At 46.5% G+C, this 21,424-nt stretch overlaps 1 protein-coding gene across 1 annotated transcript in view; it reads right to left on the bottom strand.

Moving 5' to 3' along the window:
• LOC149457290 (metabotropic glycine receptor-like) overlaps positions 1–13,724 on the bottom strand; it is a 286,252-nt gene extending 272,528 nt beyond the window's left edge. The window contains exon 1 of the mRNA XM_089683948.1: positions 12,114–13,724. Coding sequence (XP_089540074.1) covers positions 12,114–13,081 — 968 coding nt within the window. The 5' untranslated portion in view covers positions 13,082–13,724. The remainder of the gene's footprint in view (positions 1–12,113) is intronic.
• Positions 13,725–21,424: the final 7,700 nt, after the last annotated feature.

The following is a 21,424-nucleotide window of genomic DNA, read 5'->3' on the forward strand; positions in this document are numbered from 1 at the left end:
CCATTAGCTGGAAAATCGTGCAGGGTGCAGCTGGGCGTGGCATTGTTACGCATGTGACATCGCGGCTTCAGATTGGCTAGTCCTTCGGTCACGAGTTTGGTGAGAAGGTCAGGGGTCTGACGCGTAATTGTCACAAAGGGGTCCTACTCAGTCTCTTCCTTTAAAACACATTTCCTGTCGAATGGACGAACAACTTGTTCTGCACAATGACCACATAAATATATTGTGAAAGAAAAACTGTTTGAAAAAGGTGCACAACATCACATCATACAAGACAATAAGAAAGCTCTTAATCTCTGGGATGACAACATCGGCAACACAGTGTTCGAGGTAACCACTAAAGACAATGAGTTGGCAGCTACCATAGAAGACAAAGAATTCTTGAAAACCATGAGTAAAGGGTTCTACCAAGATGATTCCAACAGTTTGGTAGCACCTCTACCATTTTGTACCCAAAGAAAGACTACCAAACAACAGGGTACATGCAGAATCTCAGTTTGTTTCTTTAAATCGCAGTTTGAACAAGAAGCCTGAGATGAAAAGGCACTTTCTGGACTTTATGCAGAAGGTGTTTGAGAGAGATCATGCTGAGCCTGCACCTCCTCTTATGAAAGGAGAAGAATGTTGGTATCTACCATGCTTTGGTGTCTACCACCCTTGCAAGCCTGATCAGATTAGGGTAGTGTTTGACTCAAGTGCTCGTCATGAAGGTGTCTCCCTCAGTGACAATCTTCTCACTGGGCCTAATCTGAACAACAATCTCATAGGAGTTTTACTTCGCTTTAGACAAGAGCCAATTGCTGTTATGGCTGACATTCAGCAGATGTTCCACTGTTTTATCGTCTGTGAAGATTACAGAAACTTCCTCAGGTTCCGATGGTACCGCAATAATGATGTCAACGATGAAGTCATAGACTATCGAATGAAGGTACATGTTTTCTGTAACAGTCCTTCTGCAGTAGCAATTTATGGACTGAGCAAAACAGCTCAAGAGGGTGAGAAAGAATTTGGATCTGATGCAAGACAGTTCATCGAAAGGAATTTCTATGTAGACGACAGACTCAAATCTCTGTCCAATGAAGAAGAAGCTATTGACCTTCTTACTAGAACCCAGAACATGCTTGCCACTGCAAACCTCAGACTTCACAAAATCATCTCTAACAGCGACAAGGTCATGATAGCCTTTCCTTCTGATGACCATGCTGTCAGTGTGAAGAAATTCCAACTAGGATCTGACCTTTCTGTTACACAACACAGTCTTGGATTGCTTTGGAATGTTAAACAATCACATTCACATTTCAAGCATCAGCCTGTGACAAGCCCTTCACAAAGCAAGGAGTTTTGTCTACAGTGAACAGCATTTATGATCCCTTAGGTTTCATTACAACTTTCACCATTCAGAGTAAGATACTGCTGAGACAACTTACTTCTGAAAGCTCAGACTGGGATACCCCCTTAAGGAGAAACAACAAAAGGTGGGAATCCTGGAAAAGCATTAGAACAACTCTAGATACCACGCTCTTACACCCAAGCATCCTTAAAGAATGCCACCAGAAGAGAGATTCATGTCTTCTCTATGCCTGAACAATGGCACTATGTTCCCACTAGCCTTAACCCTGCTGACTGAGGCAGTCGTGCAGTACCAACTACTGCATTTCGAGACACATCTTGGCTATATCTACCATGCAAGAAGGTTCTACACACCTTTACTTCAGGCCTATAAAAGAACTAGTACTTCTTTTGCCCAAAGAGGAAGACAAGTCATCAACCTGATTTAAAGGGAAATAAGAAAGAATCGTGCATGTTGCTGCCTTCCCCTCTGAATGTGGATTTCCATGTCTCAGCCTGGACTTTTGAGACTAACATTTGCAAGTATTATGCTAAATGTTTGCATTGTTTTCCTTTGTTCTTCCCTTCCCTCTTGTTTTGCAATGTTCCTGGAAAGAATCTTCATTATTTATATTGGACTTGAACTAAAGTTTATTATAATAGAAATCATAGATTTCGATGGGGAGTGTCATGTTTCACATGACTGTCAAATTGACTGTCATAGGCCTTTTAGTGTTTCTATATTTTGTTTCTGCTCCTGCCTTTCCTTTGGTTTAGTTAATGCTGTATAGATAGCCCTCCCCCTTTCCCAGAAATGCATTGCAGCTCTAGCCTCATGTCATGAAGCAGGAAACATTATGATCTTTTGACCTATCGAATGTTCATTGTTGTAAGATTCTCTCAGTTTATGGAATAAACTTCACAAGATCTACAAGATGTCTTATCGATTGAGTCACTGACTGTGGTATCCAACTGAGGTTGAAGTTATCGCTACCTCATCACAACTGTAAGTTACAGAGATCATACTATCAATGCTTAGATTGGAGAGACAGAACAAGAAGTATGGCCAAAAGAACTTTGGCCATACTTCTCCTTTAAGGTGGCATTCTCACCTATGTGACATGGAAGCCCATGTTTCTGGAAGCACATGAAAATTGCAAAAATACATGTCGCTCTTGAGGTGCTATTATTGCAGCATGATTGTGGGAAGCAGTTGCGTGTTTTCAACGCATCACCAAATGCGCTTAGTACTAAAGCAGAGTTCCAGCTGAAAAAAAAAAAAATAAATAAAAGTCAGCAGCTACAAAAACTGTAGCTGCTGACTTTTAAAATACTTACCTGTCCCTTAGTCCAGCGGTGTCTTCACCACGGCTGGTTTCACCGGCCGTCTTCTCTCCCCACCGCTGGCATCTTCAGTGTGGGCACCCAACTGTGACAGCTTGCGGCTTCACAGCCGGGTGCCCACTGCGCATGCACGAGAAGCGCTGTGCTTTGTGAATGGCCCTGTAGTCTTCTGGGACCTGTGACATGTTCCAGAAGACTATGAGGGGGGAGGGGGGAGGACAACTTCTGCTTCTGATCGCCTTAGGTGATCGCAGCTGAAGTGGGAGCGGGTACCTGTCAAATTTGGGTACCCGCTCCCCAAAGGTGCCAATCCTTAATGGGGAGCGGGGGACAAAGACTTAAAGAAGAACTTGCCCTTTTGGGTGGAACTCCACTTTAAGCTTCTTTGGCATGTTTGTCATGCTACAGGCAGCCCATTCGAGTCAAGGGGCTGTTGCGCTAAAATGCACAATGCATCGTTCAGATGTGAATGCAGCCTTAAAGGCAAAATCAAAATAGATATATGTGACACAGGCTGTCACTAGCATTAAAGGATAAGTTCACCTTTTGACCAAAAATAATAAATGCACATTTTTTTGCAGGTAAAAAAAATTTGCTATTATTTTTTGTTGCAGGAGACTGTAAAGCATAGCAGCAGTGATCAGTAGATTGCTGGTGTCAGGCAGGTCTCCTGCAGTTCTGTCAGTATATCTGCTTGCCTGTACGGGATGTAGGAGCAAGCAGATATACAGACAGGAAGATTCAGTGAACTACCACAGCGCTCCACAGTGCTGTGATAGTTAATTGAGAACTACAAGTGGACAGCCACTAAGGCTTTCAGGGAACTTCTCATACTGCAGTCATGGGGGGGGGGGGGGGGGGGAGTAGTGGCTGCAGCATTGGGACCATGTTATATGTTCCTACAGATGCACTTCTCTTTTAACAAAGAATTCATTGTTTTTCTGAGTCCACCCCAGACTTACCCTAGGTTCACACCTAAGCGTTTTCAGAAGCATTTTGCAGAAATGCAGTACAGTCCATTTAACATGATTTCCTATGAGGCATGTTCACACCTGTGCATTTTTTGGAAGGGTCAGGAACTGCAGAAAAGCATGTATTGCGTTTTTGATGCGTTTTAAATCTGCCCAGCAACAAGAAAAATTTTAAAAACTCAAAACACATAAAAAATGCGGCAAAAATGCATCAAACACGCAACCTGCATAGGTGTGAACCTAGGCTTAGTTGTTTTACCTGCTGTTATGTTTCATCTTCCTTTAACAAACCAAGCTGTTCAGCAAAAGTGGAAGTTAGAAGACTGAGACAAACCATTTAACACTGACAGAGGTTTCAAAAACCAACAAAAAACCTGTTTCAATAACTGCTTAAAAAGTGTTTTCTGGAGTTGGGCCATAATTTGTTGGTCACTTATGTAAAGTGCATCTAAAATCTACTAATTCATTTAACACTACAACCTCCAGACAGTACTGCTGTACAATGGTGACTCCAAGACAAGAAGTGTGAAAAAAGAAAAAAATTCTAAAAAAAAAAGAAAAATAATGCAGCCACCACATTTAAGGATTGGAAAGCTGCAATAATATAATTTTTTAAAGGTTAAATACTAATTTAGTATCAGACAGCATGTACAGGTGCAGTAACAAAATAAATGGTGACTACATACAATTATACGTAAAAATGAATATAAAGATGCTTGTCTTGGGGTGCCTGATGGCAGGACACGCTGTTGTTTGTCCTGCAGCAACCATTGGGGCCACACTGGTCCCCTCCTATGACACTGTTCCCTCCAGTGTGTGGATGCTAGTTCAGTCTCTTGTCCATGGATCGATGGGTATGTTGCAGCGCTGTGTGGGTGGCTACTACTTATCCACCTATTCTGTGATCAGCTTGCTGGGATCTGGCATCCTTACACTGTCATGTCCTGACCTAGCCACCACCACGTACAACGACTCACTATCAGCTACCCTAGACTCTCTGGCACCCCTAACCACATGCAACATCAAACCTAGACCACTCCAACCATGGCAGAACGACCATGCTAAATGCCTCAAACGTCGCAGTCGCGTGCTGGAGAGACTATGGCACAAAACCAGGTCCGCTTGTGCGTTCTCCCTCTACAAATCTGCCTTCCTCACTTACACCTCCTCCCTCCACGCCGCCAAGCAGGCCTTCTTCGTAAACCTGATCAACACCCTCTCCACCTGCCCTCGCCGACTCTTCTCCACCTTCAACTCCCTACTCTCCCCCCCCTCCTCCACTCAGTACGAGATTGCCACTCATTTCCACAACAAGATTGACGCAATCCGTAAGGACATAGTCAACTCGCAATCTACCTCCCCACCTAGCCTCCCCCCCATCTCCCCCTCATCTCTTCCCTCCTCTGACCTCGCAACCGCACTGCCCCCCACCACACCCAAGGCCCCGCTTACCGTAACCCCCCCAGCATTGCACTCCCTCAGCCCTGCTACCACTGAGGAAGTCACCAGGGTATTCTCAGAAGCCCGCCTCACTACCTGCCCCCTGGACGCTATCCCCTCTCATCTCCTCCAGTCACCCCCCTCTTCCATTATCCGCTCCCTCACCCACATCTTCATTCTCTCCATCTCTACCGGCATATTCCCCTCCCCCCTAAAGCATGCGCACATCACCCCCATACTCAAAAGGCCCTCCCTGGACCCCACTGACCCAAACAACCTCAGACCCATCTCCCTGCTGCCACTCACTTCCAAGCTCCTTGAGCGCTTAGTCTACGACCGCCTAAGCGCCCACCTAACTGACAACAATCTCCTTGATCCACTACAGTCCGGCTTCCGTCCCCTACACTCCACTGAAACCGCCCTCCTCAAAATCACCAACGACCTACTTACCGCCAAAGCCAAAGGCGACTACTCTGTCCTCCTTCTCCTGGACCTCTCCGCGGCCTTCGACACAGTTGACCACCCCCTCCTCCTTAATAAACTACTCTCCCTTGGCATCAGAGACACCGCTCTCTCCTGGTTCTCCTCTTACCTATCCCGACACTCTTTCAGCGTTTCCTACAACGGTGCCACCTCCCCTTCCCTCCCCCTCTCTGTTGGGGTCCCCCAGGGCTCCGTCCTTGGACCCCTTCTCTTCTCCATCTACACCTCCTCTCTTGGCAAACTCATATACTCCCACGGCTTCAACTACCACCTCTACGCTGATGACACTCAAATTTACCTCTCCACCCCTCACCTCACCCCCACATTCTCCGCCCGCATCACTCACCTCCTAAACGACATCTCAGACTGGATGTCGCTCCATTTCCTCAAGCTTAACCTCTCCAAAATCGAGCTTCTCGTCTTTCCCCCTCCCGCGCCCCCCCCATCCTATTCATCACTACCAACAACACCACCATCAATCCCGCCCCGCAAGCCAAAGTCTTTGGCGTCATTCTGGACTCAAACTTTTCCTTCCAACCTCATGTCAAATCACTTACAAACACATGCAGGCTCCACCTCGCCAAGATACGCTCCTTCCTTACCCCAGACACCACTAAGCTACTCGTTCACTCCCTGATTATCTCACGCCTTGACTACTGCAACTCCCTCCTCACCGGCCTACCCCAGTGCAGGCTCTCCCCACTTCAGACCATCCTGAACTCAGCGGCTAGACTTATCCACCTCACCTACCGCTCCACCTCTGCCACCCCCCTCTGCCTATCCCTCCACTGGCTCCCTATTGCCCAATGCATCAAATTCAAACTACTCACTCTGACCTACAAAGCCATTCACAACACTGCCCCTAACTACCTCACCAACCTGATTCCCAGGTACCACCCTACCCGTACCCTTCGCTCTTCACAGGACCTCCTTCTATCTTGCTCCCTGGTCTCCTCCTCCCATGCACGACTGCAAGACTTCTCCAGGTCCTCCCCCATCCTCTGGAACTCACTACCCCAATCCATCAGACTGTCACCTTCCCTCCTCACCTTCAGGCGCTCCCTGAAAACCCACCTCTTCAGGGAAGCCTACCCCACCCTCACCTAACAGCCGTTCTCCTTCATTCCTCCTACCACTCAATCCCCCACAGCCATTTCCTCCTGTACCACTACCCCCTCCCTTCTAGATTGTAAGCTCGAAAGAGTAGGGCCCTCTAACCCCTCGTGTGCTGTTTGTAGTTGCTGTACTGTTTCATGTATTGTCCCCCCCTCTATTGTACAGCGCTGAGCAAACCCTTTGGCGCTATATAAACTCGATGTAATAATAATAATAATAATCTGTGGTGCATTTATTCACCTATGTTGCTTTTTGTTGGATTGGCTACAACTCTTGTAGGCTGCATTCAGTCTGATGGGAGTCTGGGACTTAGGAGGCACCTGTTGGCTCACTCGGTTCATGGATAGTGAATAGTTAAGTACAGGTTTTTGTATGCATTTGGCTGCTTCGTGGTCAGTTTGCAGGGACTTATGGTGTATCTGTCTGCCTGCATATCCTTTTGCTGAGTTGGCCTGCTGAAATGTGTGATGAACCCGTTTGCCTAGGTTTTTGTCTTATGAGGTCAGTCTGCTGAGAATGTGTACTATGGACACATCTGATCATGTGATGAGGTAAAAGGCCAATCACAGCGGCCTTTTACCACATGATCAGCTGTATTCAATGACACAGAAGATCACTGAGTAAATACAGTTGCCGGTCATCAGCTGTACTTTCCTCATGCTGTGACAGCGTGAGGAAAGTACAGCCGATAACCAGCAACTGTCGTGGAGCAGATCGGCACTGATGATCAGTGCCCAACAGTGCTGCCTGCCAGTACCTCCCACCAGTGCCCAGAAGTTGCGCCCATCAGTGCCATCAGGGCCGTCTTTAATATTGATTGGACCCTGGGCAAACATTTTCTTGACTAAATAGTCACTAAACTCAAAATGAGTTTACTGCAACAGATCAGGCAGCAAATGCAATTGGTTGCCAGAGGTTACAGCAAATCACTTCCTCTCACTGACTGCTTGCTTCAGGTTACAGAACACATTACGGCTCACTGATTAGTTCATAGAAGTTACAGCACATGATTTCTGCTTGCTTATTGGTTGCTAGAAGTTACTACACATCATTACCACTCACTGATTGGCTGCTAAAGGTTACTGCACATCCTTACCGCTCATTAATTGGTTGCTAGAAGTAACTGCACTTCATCATTATTGCTCACTGATTGATAGAGATTACAGCAGATCACTACTATTCACTGATTGGTTTCTAGAGGTTACTGCACATCATTACCGTTCACTGATTGGTTGCTAGAGGTTATTGTGCATCATTATTACTTACTGATTGCTAGAGGTTACAGCACATCATTACAGATTTACACTGACCACTAAAGTAATAGGAGCATTCACAGTGACCACCAATATAAGGAGGGATTTACGCTGACCACCAATGTAAAGGGGACATTCCCACTGACCACTCGTGAAAGGATTCTACACCAAGCTCCAATGTAATGAGAATATACACACTGACCTCCAATGTAATTGAGACTTTTAGCCTATGTTAACATTTGTACATGTTGGGAACACATGCAAAATTGCTTTCCTGACACCACAGAAAGATGCTTCCCTTTAGCAAATACACAGCAATGCCGTTTATTGTTAATGGCACCCTCACATCTGCTGATGTGTGCATTTTCACATGCACCAAAATTCACGGTGATATGGAACTGCGTGGCTCGTGTGATTTCGAAAAAGGGTCAGGAACTTTTTTCTGCATTTTTAGCACATAGAGCAGCCTATTGAAATGAATTGGCTGCCCTACACATGACGTACATCTTTATCCACCTTGTAAGTACACCTTTGCATCCCAAATTTCCCTGCTAACCTCTGTACCCTAAACTCCCCCATCCTCTCCACTTCCACCTCCCCCATCTTAAAGCAGAGCTCCACCCAAAAGCGGAAGTTCCACTTTAAAGACTGGTCCCCCGCTCCCCATTAACGATTGCCACCTTTGAGTAGTGAGTACACAAAATTGACAGGTATCCACTCCCACTTCCGCTGCGATTGCCTAGGCGATCGGAAGCGGAAGTAGTCTACCCCATAGTCTTCTGGGACACATGACAGGCCGCAGAAGACTACAGGACCATTCAGAAAGCGAAGCGCTACTCGTGCATGCAGAGTGGGCACCTGGCTGTGAAGCCACACTGAAGATGCTGGCGCCAAGAACATCAGACAGCCGGTGAAACGGACTGCGGGGAGGACACCACGGGATCGAGGGACAGTTGAGTGGCTGTTTTATAAAAGTCAACAGCTACAGTTTTTGTAGCTGATGACTTATTTTCTCACAGTGTGACTGGAACTCCGCTTTAACTCTACATGCCTCCTCTGCTCATCTTTGCACCTACCTTCCTTACCTCTGTACATCCCCTCCTTGCTCATCTGTGCACCTCGAACTGTAATTCCTTTTCTGCTTACCTCTGTACACTCCCCCCCCCCTTTCACTTTGCTTACATTTGCAGAACAGACTGATGGTAGGCTCAGTGACCACAGTTGCAGGCAGGACTTTCAAGCATACCCCTGTTTACCACCCTAGTGGGCAGCATTCAGCAGAGGTGATGGTGGCTGGAACCTCATGGGGGGCATAATATACATATGAATGCTGCCGCTATTTACATATGAAACAGTTATTTACAAGTGAATGCTGATACAGTCTGCACACCTGAGTCATCTGTACATGATAATAGGGCAGGGCTGTGCAGCCTAAGTGACAGCATGTCATACTGAGTTATTGGGACACAGCTCGGGGCTAAGACTTCAAGGGACAAGGGAATGTAGACTGGAACAGTTGGGGCAAGTATGGGGCAGCTGTTTTGGGCCCCACAAAAATTAATGGGCCCAGGGCAGCTGCCCTTTTTGCCCCTCCTTAAAGACGGCCCTGAGTGCTGTCAGTCAGTGCCGCCTATCAGTGCCCATCATTGCTGCATATAAGTGCAGCATCATCAGTGCCTCCTCATCAATGCCCACCAGTGCTGCATCATCAGTGCCACCTCATCAGTGCAGCCTATCAGTGCCCATCAGTGCTGCCTATCCGTGCCACCTCATCAATGCAGCCTCATCAACGCACATCAGTGAAGGAAAAAAAGTTGGCAAAATTTTGTAATAGAAACAAAGTAAAACTTTTTTTTCACATTTTTTGCTCTTTTTTTGTTTATAGTGCAAAAAAAAAATAAAACACCCAGTGATGATTAAATACCACCAAAATAAAGCTCTATTTGTGTAAAAGATAACAATTTCATATGGGTACAATGTTGCATGACTGCGTAATTGTCATTCAATATGCTACAGTTCTGAAAGCTGAAAAGTGGCTTGGGCAAGAAGGGGGTAAAAGTGCCCAGTAGGCAAGTGGTTAAACTACCTGCAAAGTTACACATTTGTACAATGTATAGAACCTACTGCAGCAGCACTGACATTTAAAAAAAAAAAGAAAAGACATTTAAAAAAAAAAACAAAAAAAACCTGGCATGGTAGGACTTTTAAAGGAAACCCAACCTCCCACAAATAGGGAAAAAAGTTGCGTTTTTGGATCTATAGACTTCAATGGAGATGCTGCAGAAAAGCCTGTAGTGCACTTTTGCTGCATTTTTGAAGAGTTTTTAATGCATTTTAATCTGCCTAGCAACAAGAAAGCAAAAAAAATGCAAAAACGCGTAAAAAAACCGCACAACGCACCGCAAAAAGCACTGCAGAAAGGGATCAAGCACAAACTGCATAGGTGTGAACCTTGCCTTGGGTGTGGCATCATTTTGATGCAGATGCGGTGCATTTTGAGCCACACAAAATAAATGGGTCAAATCGCACAGACATCGTATGTGACTTGCAAGGGAATTCGGTGCATTTGGTGTGGCAATCACATGCAGTGTCCCGCTCCGCACAAGTGTGAACCCAGGCGGAATGTTGAGTTTAGTATATAGTCATGCAGGTGGCTACTATGTAGATGGCTAATTAGTTTGGCTGTTTGGAGTGCATGGTGCACTTGGACTGAGGTGAAGCTGCTTGGACTTGGTGTGTTGACTTGCTGATATATATTTTCCTGCTGATATTAAACTGTTAGGGCTGAATATATTGGTTTGTTGTGGCTGGTGATACAGCTGCTGATTCATACTCTTAATGCTACACCAATCTATTGGAAATTCCCTTACACTTGTCTAGTGACAGATTAGGTTTCTTAAACCAGTTGTACACTATTGCAGACACAGAATATTTATTATCAGCCGCTTGATTTAAGCACAGTTGATTTTGTTGCTTCAACATACAGTATGTGTGTTTCTGGCACATAAATACATCTATTTGCACATCTTTTAACCATTAAGCCTCAGGAATACAAAATGTGTCCTCATACAATATGGGACCATTACTTCAATATATACCATAATCGGTTAATCTCCTTACAAGGTATGTACCTATATAATCTCCAGTAGCTACCATTAAAATGTTATCTTTGTCCTATCCTATATTTTATTAGTGGCTGGATTAGTGGTTTAAATGAATAACTGACTGACTTTGCCAGTTCTAGAACTACACTAATTGATTACCGGTGTTGACTATTGGATGGTGTATGAATTGTAACATTTCCTGTATACATGGACAATATTTGTAATATATAGTCCTTTTATATGTAGGTTCTTCAGCTATACTGTTTACTGTAGATGTGATCACAATAAGTGTTTTTCAATATGGGTTTCTTTGACTTTATATATTTGGTATAGCTTTTATATACAGTATTAATATGTTTTAGGGGCTGTCTGGGTTAGTGTGGCAGCTGCATGAATTGCTATCATATCTGTATCCTAAGGTTTTCTTTCGATTTGTATAATTTTTCTTATACTGTATGTATAATCAATAATTCTGTATAATGTTATAACTTTTAGGTAGAAAACTTATCAGGAGAAGATAATTTGTTACTGAGGCCTTCTCATCAGAGCACACAGGGTATGATAGTGATCACACGGGCAACACTATATGGGCTTATTAATGAAAAGGGTAATACTAAGATGGACAGCCAGTGGTATGCATAGGTAGTTAGAAACCAGCATTCTAGGGCCATCTGTTATATGAAAGCTAGCGGATAGGAGATTTGCAGCTTAACAGCTGCTCAGTTTGAGGACGGATGTGAGTGATACAGAATTCAGCGTGTGTGAGAGACTAATCTTGGGGGGGAGGGTAGAACGATGGACAGGTGAGAGACAGAATGGACAAACAGCAATCACTGTACACAGAATGAGATGATAAAAGAGAAATATGCATTTGTAACCAGAATATTATCAAGTGACCCAGCTAATAGCATTCTCCTGACTGTATTAATCACACTGTAATATCAACAGAGTTATACGCTCACAGTCAGACAATCTTCCTCCTCCCATCCTGTTTCCTTCCCTCCCCCATGTTACATGCTTTTCAAAGACTCCATCTGTCCCCTTCCCACACATGAATATCAAGACCCACTTACTTAAACTCTGGACTCAGATCAGGTTTTAGCCCATAGAATGCTGTAGAAAGTGAGATCATCCATCTTTGTGAAAATCGACCCCCCTCACATTCTAGAAAAGGCTTTGACCATTGAACTTGGTTTGGGTCAACAATGTAGCTGTCTCCACGGCTCCACTTAGGTGTCTCCAGACTTTGCAGGTCATTTACTAGAATGGTTTTGGTAAGAGAGAGGTTGGTTTGGAAGCTGTTCCATATACCATAGTTTTTTAAATGTCTTATACGGTGCAGGGTTGAGGATAGGTCTTGAAGAAGAATTTCATGACCTTCTTTTGTTGCCTGAAGAAGTAGCTGGGGCTTGGAGGACAAGGGTTGGGCAGTGAATGAGAGCACTGCCCGACGAATGTATGGATCTCCCCCAGCAAGACTGCGAACCAAAGCATGATACCATTCCATATCTTCTCGTATGCTGGATTCACGCATGTCACTGGCTTGAAATATCATATTAAGGAAGTTGGTGGCATGTAGAAGATAGTCAAGTGGTCTTTTAACATGATGGAGAAGGGATTCAGGTGGGGATCCCTGCAGTTCATTTATCTCATACCTCCTGGTGCAGTTGACTTCTGACAGAGACAGAAGATCCCCTGAGTGCAGAAAATGTAGAGCTGCTTTTTTGCCTTCTTCATCTGGCAGGTCTGGTTCAGGAGTAGAAGTCTGTGGAGTAGTTGTAGGACTGGTGGTTGTAGCAGCTAGTGAAAATAAATATGGGGTCAAAATTGAATAAGTAGGAGAAGAGTCTTGAAAAGAGGGTAGAGTTGAAAGATCTGAAGGAGTAGGCAGGGGAGGTGAAGATGTTGGAGTTGAAGGAGTTTGTTTTGGGGTCAATTCATTAATGTCATTGGTCCAAGAAGGGCTCTGAAAATCCTGGTTGGCATGAAGAAAAAGCTGGGCATGATGGCACCACAGCAGTGCCCACCACATCACCTCCATCTCTCCACAAGTAGGATATCATGCCAGAGATGTCCTTCCTTCCAGAAGTCCTGGCTCCTTCTCTTGTTTACACAGACATTTCATTGCACAGCAGGACCAAATGCCTCTCAGGGCACGAATCCCCATGATCTCATTCCATCTACAGAGGAATCCCCAAAGTAGATCTCGGCTACAGTCTAACGTGAGTGCTGTGGATGTGTCTGTCCTTCTCTAGCAAACTAAGATTCCCATGCTTCCTTCCCACTTCTTCCTGCCTCCACCTCCCTCTCTACATCTGTATTATTTGACTTCTCTTCTCCCTCTCTCTCTGTTTCTCCTTTCTATCTTAAATTACTTTTTCCAGTTATATCCCTCTAGTTGTATCCCCTTTCCTGTTGTCTCTTTTCATCTCTCTGTCTCATCCTCTCCTGCAGCCCCTCCCTCTCTAGCCAGTTCTAGTTTTATGAACGTCACTTGGTCCATCATTCTGTACCTGGCACTGCCCCATGCCCTGTGCCCGCTTTCCATGACATGGCTGCCTAATCCTATGCTGACAGATCATGGTGTGGGAGCAAGCATTGCTGGAGAAATAATGAAAAAATCCAAAAGGAGCAGGAGAGTAGGAAAAAAAATGCAGAATGCTAGGGAAAGCTGGTAACAAATCGGAGTGCCAGTTATTACCCAAGGATAATGCTAAATAACGAGCGTATGAATGCAAGGCTATGCTTGCACGTGATGATGACTTCTGAAAAAAAACACTGTTATAGGTTCTTCTATACGAGAAACCATTATAGTATTAACAGAGCTGATGCTGAGTAGTCCTTTATTTTGGAGATGCTCATCAAAGGGGGGCATTGGCCATATGGTGGGGGTGCAGCAATGTTAGGATTTACTGCAGTGTGTCAGGAAAATGTGAAAAACAAGCTGAGACATGGCTGGATACTGCCGGCTTTGCAAATGTAAAAAATATCAATTGAAGAATGCAAATAGATGTCCAGCGCAGAGCTTCAGACAAGGGCAAGCACCAAGTCATGGGTCAAAGAGAGGTATGGTGTAAAATATGTAAAGTAAACATGTGATGGGGTGGGGGCTGTGTGGGATGCAGACAGATTGTGTGCTGTTACAGATGGGGGGGGCTATTCTGTTTTTTTTTTTTTGTTTTGTTTTTTTTTCCCCTAAGCTAGGAGATGCCGGTTCTGTCGTCACACCCTGGATGAAACTCCATGGCAACTGAGGCTGAGTTGTGCCCCCTCCATCAGCAGCAACAGACAGTCTGCTCAGCAAAAGGAGTTAGCGGAGAATCACAAAGCTTTGCTATTTATGCAGACATAAAAGAGGTAGGGAGAGACAGATGGGAATCATATGCAATAGATACATAGATGTATAGATCTTTGCTAAATATGGTTTCACCTTTTTTCATCCTTTTTTGCATCTCAGTGCTGCTGATCTCCTGCAGCCTCTTTGCAATTTGTTTTCTGTCTATACGCATGCCCTCCAGTAATGGCTGCACGCCATTTCTCAGGATATGTTTTGTGATGGTAGAAACAGTGAACCAAGCCTGCCTTTTGTGAGTTGACTTGTAATCTCCATCAGAAACCTGTGTGATAATGCACCTGAGAAGGGGAGATAACACTATCTCCCTATACCAAGGAGTACCTGATTAAAAAAAAAAACACAACAAACAGTATTTTAACCACTTGCTGTTCAGGACACTTTTTTTTTTTTTTAAATTTTTCACACAGATGTTAAAATCAGCATTTTTTTTTTTGCTAGAAAATGACTTGTAACCCCCAAACATTTTATATATTTTCTGATTGCAGAGGCCCTAGAGAGTAAAATGGCTGTTGCACTTTTTATGTCCCATGTTATTTGCACAGCCATTTGTCAAATGCAAATTTTCAGGAAAAAATACACTAAAATGAACTTATGTGCACATAAACATAATATGATTGATAACATGTAAAAGATATGTTGAGTAAATAGATACCAAACACATCAAGGCTCAAAATTGCATGCATCAGTGAAAATGTGACAAACCGACTGAATAATTATAAAATCATTATTACTACAGTACCTGCATTTTTTTAAAATTGAAGCTTTAAAAGCCTTTACAGATTATCGGTGTAGAGTTAATTGTGAGCGATTGCTCTAGAAATATTGCTCTCCATTGAACGTTCAACCATTTGTGGAGCAATCGTTTACATACGCATGCCGGACCTATACATGTATTAGCATGGCAAGTACCGTTCTCCTGGAAACCGCCAGACAGAAGCGTGATTGGTCACTCCAGAGAACACATCTCCACTGCTCTAGAGTCCAGTGGTGGTGTGCTTTAAACCACTGCATCCGACGCTTTGCATTGCACTTGGTGATGTAAGGCTTGGATGCAGCTGCTCAGCCATGGAAACCCATTCCATGAAGCTCTCTACGCACTGTTGTTGTGCTAATCTGAAGGCCACATGAAGTTCAGAGGTCTTTAGCTATTGACTCTGCAGACCAGGCCCAGACTGGGACAAAAATAGGCCTGGGCATTTTAGACTGAGCAGCAAGTTGCAAGAGCGTTCGCGGGCCATTTGGGGATGGAATATTCAAGTAGTCAGTCTTCCGCACTGTAATGTAAAGGGGACTGCACTGTAAAGGGGCACTGTATTGATTACAGTGCCCCTTTACAGCGCAGTCCTCTTTATATCATAGTGCCCCTTTACATTACATTACCGCTAGAGATCTAATCACAGTGCCCCCTGTATATTCAAAGAGATGGCCCAATTCAGCAAAGAGACATCCCCATGTAGCAAAGAGACATCCCGCCCAGCACGGAGACATCCCGCCCAGCACGGAGACAGTCCAATTCACCGCTGACCTGTAACACTGTGGCGGTGGGTGAAGGAGAGGCTGCCATTGTCTTTTCGGTGCGGCTGTGTGCAGCGGCCAGTTGGGGCCCTTGGCGGTACTTCCTACCTGTCGCTGGAGCCGTCACTGCTGCTCCTCCTGTCAGCTCTGCTGTGGGCATAGCCGCACAGTGGGAGGTGAGCATCGACCGCGATCTGTGTTAGCTCTGTTCAGGCCGCAGTCGCCAATTACCTCCTGCTGTGCAACCCGGTCATCAACAGGCCCCTCTTCTTCAGCCCATCGGCCCCGGTCCACCAGGCAAATGCCCGGTGTGCCCTATGGCCAGTCCGGGCCTGCTGCAGACAGTTGGTGACTTCTGTTCTCTGTGCACTTCAGCATGCGCTGACTCTTCAGCATGCTCTGTCATTTTATGTGGTCTACCACTTAGTGGTTGAGTTGCTGTTGTTCCCAGTTGCTTTCACTTTGTTATAATACCACTAACCAGGGATTTTTTCTTCTCAGAGAATAGGTGCAGAAACCTCCTCCCTTCTGAGTCACTCTGTCTCTGCCCCCACCCACCTCTGAGCACTGTCCCATGGTCCCCCCCCCCCACCTCTGAGCACCATCTCTTGGTTCCACCCCCTACCCACCTCCCAGTGCTGCCTCTTTTAGAGAGTACAGAACCAAGTATCATTTTGTGCTAATGAGTAATTTGGAATTTATTGATAACAAGGAAGACAGTAAAATAAATCCCCCACAGTGAGCAACAGTAGACCCCTTCACAACAATAGACCCCACCCCAGTAACAATAGACCCCACCCCACACAACAATAGACTCCGCCCAGCAACAATGAACGCCCTCAACAAAATACCACCACAGCAACAACAGCCTCCCCCCAGCAGCAACAACAGATCTCCCAGCAGCCAGCAACAATAGACCTCTCCCCCAACAGCAGATCCTCCCCAGCAACAACAGACCTGCCTAGCAACAATAGAAACCTATGCAAAAACAAATCCCCACCTGTGACAATAGATCTCCCATCAGCCAGAGTCAATAAACCCTCCAGCATCCCTTTCCATTACATATGTTCAGTGCTGGAGGTGCCGGAACTAGGTTGCCACTGAAAAGAAGCCCCGTCAATAACAGTTGACCGTGTAATATTTAGTAGCAAGGAAATTTCACAGATGGACTTATTGCACAAATGGTGTTATGCACCGCCTGGTGGCGTCTCTAGCAGCCCACAGCACGGGGTTCCTCAGTGTGGGGGGTTTAAGTCCCAATCTGCTTATTCACCAGGGCCCCTGATGGTGGGGTGGAGAAGGACTTGGAGCAGACTGAGACCAGGTCGCGATACCTGAGTACGTCCGGCAATGGTAAAGAGCATCGTCAGAGGTGTGCGGGGAAAGGAGCCTGACGTGAAGAGGCTGGCAGACCTGGTAACAGGGACAGATCCGTGCGGGATGGATGGATCGTCTGGGTAACATAAGGTGTAGTCATTCAGGCCAGGTCAGTAACGTGCGGGCAGCGAGGTACCGGAGGAGCAGGCAGAGAATGGTCAGGGTCACAAGCCAGGTTCAGTAACTAATGGGCAGCGCGGTACAGAGGATCAGGCAGAAGGATGGTCAGACAAGCCAGGGGTTAAACAGGAGATGATCAGCAGAGTCAGGAACAATGCAGAGGTCGGCAACAGAAGATTCACAGGATCAGATATCAGGAACAGAGCAGATAAGACCAAATGGCAATTTGACATACCTCCTGTCCTGTTTAAATAGCCCGCCCTGCGCTGTCATTGGTGCCAGGCATGTGTCTGCGATCGCGAGTGTGCATGCGCAGCCGTCGCGATCACCCAGGTCCCACTGCTCGCTGGCTAGGGTGCATCGGTGTTCTGCACATGCGCCGCCCGGCGCATCGCGGCAGAACCACCGATCCCTGACATTGCCCCCCCTACAGGCAGCCGCCGGATGCCCAATTGTTCTCTCCTGCGTGGGTGATTACGGAAAAACTCCCAAATTAGTCTAGAGGCATGGATGATTTGGGCTGGTTCCCATGAGTTTTCCTCCGGGCTGTAACCTTTCCATTTAATGAGGAATTGGGTCTGGCCTCTCCTTTTCCTGCAATCTAGAATTGTTTCGACCTCAAATTCCTTTTCCCCATCAATGTTTATCGCCTCCGGAGGTCTAAATCTCTGGTTCGGAAATGGATCTGGTTTCAACAAGGACACATGAAAAACTGGGTGTATTTTAAAGGATTCGGGGAGTATGAGTTTATATGCCACCTCGTTAATTTTCTGTTTCACCTTGAATGGACCCATGAATTTTGGTCCTAATTTCCTCAAGACATTTTCAGGTTTGTTGTGGATAGCCAGACCTGGTCCCCAGGGTGCAGAACAAGTTTGCTTCTCCTCCTCTTATCGAAGGCCTTTTTACTATCTTCTTGGGCTCTTGTGATAGCCTCCTGTAGAACCTTGTTATTCGCTGAGAAGAACTGTAACATATCCTGTGTAGCTGGTACTGGACTCTCTGGAATCGTGTCGTGTAGAAATGTGGGATGGAATCCGTAGTTGGCGAAAAACAGAGATTGTTGAGTAGCAGAGTGGCTTGCATTGTTATATCTTGCATTGTTATATGCGAATTGGAGTCTGGTTTGTGCGTTCCGTCTGCCCGTTGGTCTGTGGATGGTATGCCGAAGATCACGACAGCTAAATTCCCAGGGTCTCGCACAGTGCTCTCCAGAATTTAGAGGTGAACTGAACCCCTCTATCTGAGACAATGTCCTTTGGGACCCCATAAAGTCTTACCACTTCCTTCACGAAGACTTGTGCTGTCTCTGCAGCTGATGGAGTGTTCCTCGGAGGCAGGAAATGGGCCATTTTGGACAGGCGGTCCACCACCACGAAAATGGCGGTATGGTCTTGGGATGGTGGGAGCTCCACGATGAAGTCGATGGAAATCATCTCCCATGGCCTGTTAGGTATGGGTAAGGGTTGTAGCAGACCCCAGGCCTTGCTCCTGGAGGGCTTGTTTCTCTGGCAGACCGCACAGGTTTTCATGTACGCTTCACAATCCTTAGTCATGCTGGGCCACCAGAACACACGTTGCAGCAGTTCCAATGTCTTCCATACCCCAAAGTGGCCAGCCAAAGGATGATCATGGCAGTGACCCAAAACTGCGGTATGGGACTCTTCGGGCACCATGATCCGTCCCTCCTTCCACCAAAGTCCTTCCTTACTTTGCAACGAAACTCCTGGTGGGCTTGGCATCCCCATGGACGCAGCCTGCAGTTGGGATCGTAGCTCAGTCTGTAGAGCGAGGAAATTCCCAGTAGACAGGATGGTGTCCAGTTTGTGGGGTTCTTCAGGGTCTTCAAACATACGCGAGAGTGCGTCAGGTTTTGTGTTCTTTGATCCGGGCCTGTATGTGATGTGGAACACAAACCTCGAGAAAAAGAGTGCCCACCTAGCCTGACGTGGCCTCAAGCGCTTCGCCGTCCTCGGGTACTCCAGATTCTTGTGGTCCGTGAAGATCAGGATTGGGTGTGTGGCTCCCTCCAGTAGGTATCTCCACTCCTCTAATGCTGCCTTGATGGCCAGAAGTTCCCGGCCCTAATATCATAATTCCTCTCCGCAGATGAAAGCTTTCTGGAGAAGGCCACAGGGTGCATCAGTTCCTTGACACCCTTCCTCTGGGATAGCACAGCCCCTACCGCATTCTCAGATGTGCCTACCTCCAGAATGTAGGGCAACGAGGAATCCGGGTGGCTCAGTATGGGGGCCTCAGTGAACAGCCTCTTCAAGGACTCGAAGGCCATCTGTGCCTCAGGTGTCCACCTAAAACGCACCCCTTGTCTAGTGAGTTGGGTGATGGGGGACATGAGACCTGAAAAGTTTTTGATAAATTTTCTATAAAAATTGGCGAAGCCAATTAATCGCTTCACACCCTTCTTGTCCACCGGCACCAGCCATTCCAGAATCGCAGAGATGTTTTGGGGGTCCATGGCTACTCCAGTGGTGGAAATGATTAGTCCCAAGAAGGAAATGCTGTGTTGCTCAAAACTGCACTTCTCTGCCTTTGCGTACAGCCCATGTTGACAGAGCCGTCCCAGCACACTTCTAACGTGACCTCTATGCTCTTCCAGGGACGCAGAGAAAATCAGGATGTCATCTGAATAGATGACCACAAAAATGTCCAGAAAATCTCTGAACACATCATTGATGAAGTGTTGAAAGGTTGCTGGGGCATTACACAGACCGAAGGGCATCACCAAATACTCAAAATGCCCAAACCTAGTACGGAAGGCTGTCTTCCACTCATCTCCCTCCCGAATGTGGACCAAATTGTAAGCCCCCCTTATATCCAATTTTGTGAAAATGGATGCTGTCCTGAGCCTCTAAAATAATTCTGGCACCAAGGGAAGTGGGTAGCGGTTCTTTACCGTAATCTTATTTAGTTCCCTGTAGTCCACGCAGGGTCTCAGGGATTTATCTTTCTTCTCAACGAAGAAAATTCCCGCCCCGGCCGGGGACGTGGAAGGGCGGATGAACCCCTTCTGAAGATTCTCATCTATATACTCCTTAAGTACCCCCAATTCTCTCTCTCCGATAGGGGAAAAATTCACCCGACGGGTACCTCAGATCCTGGAAGCAGGTCAATCGGGCAGTCATAGGGCCTATGTGGGGGAAGGTTGTCCGCTCCTCGTTTGCTAAACACGTCGAGATAGCTGTGGTAGGCCGGGGGAATGAGTTGCGTCAGTGTCTAAGCATAACAGAGAGTGTGGAGCCAAAGGTGCCTGGGACAGCAATGCTCCCGACAGTATGGGGAGCTGAACTGGAGGGTACTGGTTTTCCAATTAATCTGGGGGTCGTGTGCCCGTAGCCAAGGAAGCCTCAGAATAATTGGAAACAGAGGGGATGCGATGGCATCCAAATGAAGGAACTCTTGATGGTGCCCAGCCACCATAACACGTAACACCCTGTCGGAGTGTTTGTAGGGCCGATTCGGCCGAAGCTGTTCATTGTGGGTCATCATAAAGAAGTGCCATTGCTTCAAAGAAGGTTAAAACCAACTCCAGCTGTGGTTGACGGGTCTCCAGGCCTGGGGTTCGTCCTGCAGCAGTGAAATGACAAATCCCACCTTCACGGATTCTATGAAGGCATTGCAGAAGGCCCTGAACTTAGTGCGGTCCCCATTGAACCGCTCCGGTGTAGGCACACGAGGTTCTGGTACAGGCATAGAGGCCGCGGCTCCGGCAGGCGCTTCCGGGAGGCTTCCGGCCGACGATGAGGGACCTGAGTCTTGGGATGCAGGGGCAGAAGTAGTCAACGTCTGAATCCGTTCTTCCAAGTGGGTATAACCCTCCTGCAGCGTCGTTAGTGCTGCCAGGTGCTGGCATATATCTTCCAATGGGGATGGTCCTCTTCCAGGCTCTGCCATTTGGCCGTTTGGTACTGTTATGCACCACCTGGCGGCGTCTCTAGCAGCCCACAGCATGGGGTTCCTCAGGGCACGGGGTCCAAGTCCCAATCTGCTTACTCACCA

Source organism: Staurois parvus, unplaced genomic scaffold (genome assembly GCF_062004578.1).
Source record: "Staurois parvus isolate SC_StPar_1 unplaced genomic scaffold, SC_StPar_1.0 ptg000328l, whole genome shotgun sequence".
In the NCBI taxonomy this organism is placed as follows: Eukaryota; Metazoa; Chordata; class Amphibia; order Anura; family Ranidae; genus Staurois; species Staurois parvus.